The following is a 7,912-nucleotide window of genomic DNA, read 5'->3' as shown; positions in this document are numbered from 1 at the left end:
AAGTCAACAGAATCAAAATCCCTCACAAAAAATGCTATCAACCGTCACCCAAGAAAGGGTCCCCGAAAAAGAGAAAGCTCTCAACAGAGTCCTCTCAAGCATCTGATGAAGAACAGGACAACGAGCCCCTCGACACCGACTCTAACCCCGAAAGTAAAGCCGCCACCAAACATCACGGAAGCACCTATCCAATTGATTCAACGAAAGCATCCACTATACGTAGTGTACGGGACAAGAAAAAGCCCAAACGATACGGCGAACTGACAGAGTTGTCTTCATCGGACGAATCACCGGACTTGGGACAACCCAAGAAACGACGCGCCGGCACAAGCATTGCCTCATACTCGCCTCCAAGACAACCCAACACGGGAACAACAGTATCACCGCCACACAGCGTAATCCCGACGATCACCCCCTACCAAAACCAAATGGCCGAAAACATCGAGGACCCACCACAAGCCCAAGAAGAGGACGCATCACACGGTGATGTACTGGCAATCTACGATCAAGACCTGCCCGAATGCCCACTCCAGCCTCATGAACTTTAGTCAAGTTCACTATAAACTTTCAAAAACTCAACGCATAGTAAGCGTAAAGTTCAAAACTCAGTATATTACTTCATCATTGCTATCATTTATCGTAACTTACTTACAATCTCGCTATATTATAGTACCTGTGTTCATCTATATTACTCATCCATCATGTTAAAGTAATCACCTTTCGTCCATTTATCAATCGTTGCTTCATATATAGTACCAAACTTTTCTAAGCGTCATGTCGCTCCATTTATGTTAAATTTGGTTAAAAACTAAAATTTTTCTAGAGGGGGAAATGTGGTACCCTGTGGTATCCATCCACCACTAGTAACACCATTAGCGCAGTGAATTAATACTCAGTCAATCGCAGTACATATATATAACCTTTTGTTCATACACCATTCAATCGTACCACGATTGAGTACATCAGTGACAGGTCCTAGCAACCTTGAGCTTGGACAACACACTGGCAGTGAACTGCCTAATCGCAGTCTGCCTTAAGAAGAGTAATAAACGGTTTGTCACTGAATCTCTTTTACATAAAGCTAGCACCTTTATTGAAGCGTCTCATCTAGCGATCAAGATACACGTACAACAATTATTATTATTATTATTATTTTTATTATTATTATTATTATTATTATTATTATTATTATTATTATTATTATTATTATTATTATTATTATTATTATTAATATTATTATTATTATTATTATTATTATTATTATTATTATTATTAATATTATTATTATTATTATTATTATTATTATTATTATTATTATTGTTACTATTATTATTATTATTATTATTATTATTATTATTATTATTATTATTATTATTATTATTATTATTACTATTTTTATTGTTATTATTATTATTATTATTATTATTATTATTATTATTATTATTATTATTATTATTATTATTATTGTTATTAATATTATTATTATTACTATTATCATTATTATTATTATTATTATTATTATTATTATTATTATTATTATTATTATTATTATTGTTATTATTATTATTATTAATATTAATATTATTATTATTATAATTATTATTATTATTTTTATTATTATTATTAGTATTATTATTATTATTATTAATATTATTATTATTATTACTATTATTATTATTATTTTTATTATTATTATTATTATTATTAATATTATTATTATTGTTATTATTATTATTATTATTATTATTATTATTATTATTATTATTATTATTATTATTATTGTTATTATTATTATTATTATTATTATTATTATTATTATTATTTTTATTATTATTATTATTATTATTATTATTATTATTATTATTATTATTATTTTTATTATCATTATTATTATTATTATTATTATTATTATTATTATTATTTTTATTATTATTATTATTATTATTATTATTATTATTATTATTATTATTATTATTATTATTATTTTTATTATTATTATTATTATTATTATTATTATTATTATTAATATTAGGCGGTTTTGGTTTCTACATAAGTATGGGAACCTCCATGTCAAGTTCAGCACGCTTGTTTTCTTCTGGCCAGAAAGAACTGCATTTTGAAAAGTGAAATATTCTTTTTACATATTCAGTATGAAAAACAGAAAGGTCGCATTTTTACAATTTAGACTAATTATTTTGCTTTCCTAGAGTCGAATTACATTTGTAAATCCAGAATCCAATTTAATCATTGTTTTCTTGAACAGATCATCGAGACCAGTTAAAAACAATATTACCTGTTCAGACGGTCCAGTCTCTTTCTATTTTAATTTGTTCGATGCTTTTGGAACCCGCCGTTTTTCTGCGATACTTTGACGATCTAGACCAATAATAGGAAACTCATAGTCGACTCTGACAAATATTGGACGGCCCATGGCCAATAACGACACAAAGTCGACACAAAGTCTACACAATAGTTTTTCATAGCCGATATCGGTTGACCACAATGTCGGTCTTTTAGGAAAACAATGTCGGTCGACTACGGTCTTTTCATGCCCAATATTGGTCTACCAAAGTCTTTTTTAAAACTCTATCCCTCAATTAGGGATATTTGAGCAAATAAATCAGTTTGTGCCATGCATTGAATCAAGAACAGAGATCAAAATGACATGACCGCTCAAATGCCCTGTTGTATAAGGGTACCAGCTCTGAATCGATATGATATTAGAAATTTAGGGTGACATACCCTGAATGTGCGTTTGATGTCTGGGTCGTATGCCTCCCACTCGGGTGAGTCCATGAACTGTCCAGGGAAAATGTTATGGAGGGTGTGTTCATTCTGAGTAGCTACCAGTCTAAGCAAACAACAACAGTAAACAATAGCCAGGGCAAAATGATAAGCTATTAAAACAAAATTGTATCTCCTCTATTGAACCCCCAACCCGAAAAACACCTGCCATGTGTGATCATCTTTTTTTGTGAACCCACGTCACATCATACGTCTCGTTTTTATCCCAGCAAAGATTGTGAGGAGGGGGGGGGGGGGTGGGGGCTGCGCAGCGCAGGATTTAGATAACTATATAACTTGGGGCTTAAACTTTAACAGGATCATTTGACTTGCTTAAACTTTAAGATCTGTCTTCATCTTTATTCCAGAAACGTCTTTCTTCTCTGATATTTCGGGTTTCGGAAGACCCAAAAAAGTGTAACACTATTTTTAAATATATTTTTTTCAGTGTGTCTTTTTAAATTTATTATCAAAAACTTTCAGGACTTTATATGAGTTCAACGTGAGCATACTATGACACGTCGAAAACTGGTGGAAATAGGAACATTACGATGCAGAGGTATACCCAAATCGTCACGGGCAGATATGCCCGATGCGTGTATCTCGTGTTCGCTTTTACTATGTTAATACATTGAAAATGGAACAATATTGCGGAAAATAGCCACTTTAGCAGAAACCGGCAAAATGGAAGAGAAATTAGCCACCCGTGTTCGCAAAAGTATCCTAATCCTAGCCGCGAAATACAAGTACAAACTATATAACCTATTTTTCGCACGGCTTGTATCACGCATCTGCTCCATTTTTGTATCAATTTTTCGCAGGCATTGTAGCTCGATCTTGCATATAATCCGCAAATAAGCCTAAATTAATTACTACTTATTTAATTAATCCTTACTTATTACTACTAGTAGTACTTTATTACTACTTCATTACTACTTATAGTACTTTGTTACTACTTATTACTAACTATTAGTACTACTTATTACTACTTATTTAAATCGGCCAGTCCCACATTGATATACAAAGCCTTTGATGTGCAACGAATTTTTCGGAAAAAATCTGTTTTTGTGGTTGCATGTATTTAAAGCAATTTAAAGCTTTGAAATCTTCAATTAAATCTTTTTAAAAGTGCTTATTGCATGCTCAAAATGCGCCCGAATAATAGATACCTAAATTGAGCGGAAACGTTCTACAAGACTTGTTACCTACTTTCGTTCGGAATGTTCTTTTATTTCTCAAAATTGGTGGAATCCTTTTGCGAAAAGTAAGATACAAAGGATGTCTCCTATTTTCGTTCATTATATGTATCTAGTTTTCGAGCCAATTGTACTAAGGCGGAAGTTTTGGGGTATACCTCTGCGTCGTAATGAAACAATTAGTTCCAAATTTTTCTAAAGGTTAATATTTCGTATTCACTGTTTTAAGTCTGAATAACTTTTTCAGTACCGGTAGTTCCCGGGCCGAGGGGTCAGTGGATAAAAGCGGATAAATTCAATAAAAAATGTAAGTACCTAAAATTTTTTCATAAAATTGTTGAATATGAAAAAGGATTTTTTCCATGTTAGGAAAGCGCTGTAGGAAAATAATTTCAGCACTTGTCGGTCATTCATACAAAAATTCAGAACATTTCTTACAAAAAACTATTTACCTTGAACAAATCAGCACTTTCAGTTTATTTTAAAAATAGTTTCTTACTATTGGGATAAGATTTGAGCACTCTGTTTCAAAACAACTATTGCATGAACTCCAGAATCTAAGAAATCAACACATTCAGCAAATTTCTTCTATAGTTCATTCGGAAGTTTCGAAAATTTCAAACTGTTACCATTACGTAGCCAGTATACGAAAAGGAAAGTTTTGCCATAAGAATGCAATTTGTCAATTAAATTCAGGTATAAACGTAAACCATTTCCACAATTTTGAGCATTTAATTAGCTTGAAAACTTTACTGCCTGAGCTTTTTTGTAATTAATTAAGACCCAAATAAAAGATTTAATCGTTCTTGTGTACAAAGACACGTGTAATTGCAGAACTAATCATTGTCTCTTAATCCACAATTAGAATTGAGAAGGAAAATATTTGAAACTAATCACCAGTTAAATTCTAGTCTCTTTCGTTTCTGCAGAATTAGCACTATATTAGGGATGTGGCGATAAAATAATTTTAGAGTTGTAAAAACTGACAAAATTGAGTATATTTACCCGAGAAGTTCAGCCTCAAATTGCACTTAGTACGAGCATAGTTTCCAAAATGAGAAGAACCAAATCTGAGCGTTTTCATCTCATTTGCAGTATGGAAACAGAAGTTTAGCAGTATAAAAAAAATGGCACGTTAAAATAATATAATCAGTTCAACTTTCACGAAATTTTTTGGAACTCCCTTCATCAAATTTTTGTTGAACTGCATAATTTCAGCACTGGAACAAAAAGCGAAATTGGTGAAGCGCTTAAAGTGTGGGAATTTTGTAAACGGAGCTTTGAGTGTAGAAAAAAATATTAGAGTTTCTAAAGATTTGGAAATGATAGTATGAGAGTATGCGAAAAGAAAAAGACAAAGATGAAAATTTAAAAGAGCAGTTGAACACAATAAGAAATTTATGAAAGGAACGATTAAAAATATTTCAGAATGGCACCGAAATTCTAAGAATTGTGTAAAAGGTGTAGAAACAGGAAGATTTAATGCTGAAGTTCTTTAGTTTTTGAGGTGTGTTTGCAAAAACTGAAACTAAAGAAGAAGTGTGTCAAAATTTCAGCACATTAAAAGAATATTTATAAGTAAAATTATCCGTCAAAAAATATCAAACGTATTTACCCCCCTTCTACCCGTCCAAAAAATATCAAACGTATTTACCACCACCCCCCCCCCCTCTGTACCCCCTCAAAAACTATCAAACGTATTTACTAAATGTTGGGAGCAAATAAAATGAACCCCCAGAAACCGAGGAGCTATATTAGAAAAGAATATAGATAGCTTACTTTCCGCTTAGCAACACAGACAACTCAGCTCCTGCGTTCCTCTGGCCCTCGGCTGCAAAAAGATCATTCGCTTCTATTGTCTGGATCCCACTGCTACATGCAACCAAGTCTTTGAACGTCTTGAAGTCCACATTCATAGGAGCAAACAACATCTCATAAAGTGGCATTGTTGAAGGATTCGGCGCTTTGAGGGAATCAATCGCATCGTGCAACCGGTACAGCAAAACTCCGACGTTTGCAATGGTCAGGACTCCAAACCACATCGCAACGTCGAACTGTTGCAGGATTTCGTGACCCCAAAATGACAGAAACGCGTAGCCCAGAGCTGAACAAAAGTTGAGCACCAGTTTTTCACACGGCCACGATTTCGAGTACATAATTCCGCAACCCACGATTGCGCACCCGATGTAGAAATATCGACCCGGGCAAACCCATTTCGTCATTTCGACAGATGAAGAGTCGAAGTTATCGGATATGTCTGAAATGAATTGTTGCTTTACCTGATGGTAAAAATTGTGGAAAAATTTAAGCAACATTTTTGGAATCGCGATTGGTTTTATGAGTATTAACCAAGCAAAAATTTTGAAGCAAATTGTGGGCGATAATAAAAACGGTTTCAAAGCTTCATTTTTGATGAATTTATTCACTGTTTGTCGTATAGAGTAATGCTTATAAAATTTCCGGAAATTCTACCTTCAAAATATGGTAGAAAAGAGGAAACAGTGTTATGTTTTTATAGACGATGATTGCGAGAAAAAAAATGATAATCAATAAATAAATAAACCTCGCAGGTATATTCTATACACATGCGGACAATTATCGAACAATTGCAGAATACGTCTATTGATTAATCAACAAACAATTGAACAATAGAAAGTAGTGATGCGGGGACAAAATTCTATTCAATTTCTCCACAATGTATTTCAATACATTTTGCGTCTTTCAAATTACTACACACAAAATTCAAGCTCTGGGGATTAAAAAAAACAAGCTATGGTCAATTCAATTTGGGCAGGACGTTTTTTCCTAATCATTATAATATACCACTCGTTTTTTCAAGCATCAAATTTAATTTGATTAAAAACGCTGCTCCTCTGAGCTCTAATTTTGACTGCAAAAATCCCTACCCTACCCCCCCCCCCCCCAACCCATTGATGTGGTCTATATGGGGATTGAACATAAGGATTTTCACGTTTTGAATTTTGACATCAAAAAAGATGGAATAGTAATTAAGTTACCTCCGGGAAGCTTTGTGTCTGCGTTGCTGTCCGCCATTTTTGTTGAAGAGCGACAAAAATTATAAAATTTGATAACCCTTTTTTGAGCTTTTAAAATTGTGATGTGAAGAATTAATCAGTTTTCAATTGAATTTTTTCGCTTGTTCTATTTCTCGAAACTAGTTACAACATATCCACACATATCTTGTTAAATTTCAATTTTTGTGCAAGTATGTTCTTTTTTCGAACAGTTGAATAAAGAATTAATGAAATTTTGCAAAAAATAATAAGCAAACTATGCAAAACAAGGTGTAGAGTGTGCGTTGAACTGAAATAATGAAAAACAGTATAAAACAGTAATACGAAAAGGCTCGCGCCTAGTAATTGTGTCAAAGTAATTTTTCCATGGAAAAGAAGGAAAAACTAACTCCATACGCGCGCGACATTTCGTAAATACAGACGCCAGCAAATTAACCGAATGTTCAATTTGCATTTCATTAAAGTTTAACCATCGAGATAAATTCAATTTGATTGTCTTCAAAAGTCAATTAAAAGCACACGTTGAGTTTAAGATTTCAAAAAACGCTCAATTTTCTTTAAGAAAACTATAAATTTTTAATAAAATCTTATATTTATTTACAACCTTCAAATTCCTTTGGCGGTTCTTTTCCTAGATTTAACTCGAATTTTTCAATATTTCGAATAATTCATACAGTTCAGTTATGCCTCAAAAAAATTCACGAATTTTTAGAGAATTGTTTATGAAGTGCAAGAAATTGTAAATAAAAAATGCCAAAAAAACAATCAAAATGACTTGTAATAAACACTTGTTGGTATTTTAATCTTCTGGTTTACTCTAAAGTTAATATTCTGAAACAGAGGGACAATAAATTATTTGTATTTTTTGTTGTGCTCAAAATCAGTCAGAAATTTCTG

The 7,912-nt window shown here is 32.3% G+C and overlaps 1 protein-coding gene across 1 annotated transcript; it reads right to left on the bottom strand.

Moving 5' to 3' along the window:
• Positions 1-2,673: 2,673 nt before the first annotated feature.
• Positions 2,674-7,409, bottom strand: LOC142345899 (popeye domain-containing protein 2-like). The gene is made up of 3 exons (XM_075398346.1): positions 6,998-7,409; positions 5,760-6,237; positions 2,674-2,851 (listed from the first exon to the last, which is right to left on the bottom strand). The coding sequence occupies exons 1-3, from the start codon at positions 7,032-7,034 to the stop codon at positions 2,674-2,676; spliced, it is 693 nt and encodes a 230-aa protein (XP_075254461.1). The 5' UTR covers positions 7,035-7,409.
• Between the last annotated feature and the right edge of the window lie 503 nt (positions 7,410-7,912).

This window comes from Convolutriloba macropyga, chromosome 9, assembly GCF_964194025.1.
Source record: "Convolutriloba macropyga chromosome 9, txConMacr16.3, whole genome shotgun sequence".
NCBI lineage: Eukaryota > Metazoa > Xenacoelomorpha > Acoela > Convolutidae > Convolutriloba > Convolutriloba macropyga.
The sequence above is the reverse complement of the archived record's forward strand: the minus strand, read 5'-3'. Positions and strand labels throughout refer to the sequence as shown.

What these genes read in the sequence shown, in the direction of transcription:
- LOC142345899 (XM_075398346.1), bottom strand. Translation starts at nt 7,034, where the DNA reads ATGGCGGACAGCAACGCAGACACAAAGCTTCCCGGAG. An exon ending in AGACACAAAGCTTCCCGGAG is followed by an intron (nt 6,238 to 6,997) that starts GTAACTTAATTA and finishes AATTCATTTCAG; the next exon opens with ACATATCCGATAACTTCGAC. An exon ending in TCTGTGTTGCTAAGCGGAAA is followed by an intron (nt 2,852 to 5,759) that starts GTAAGCTATCTA and finishes TTGTTTGCTTAG; the next exon opens with ACTGGTAGCTACTCAGAATG.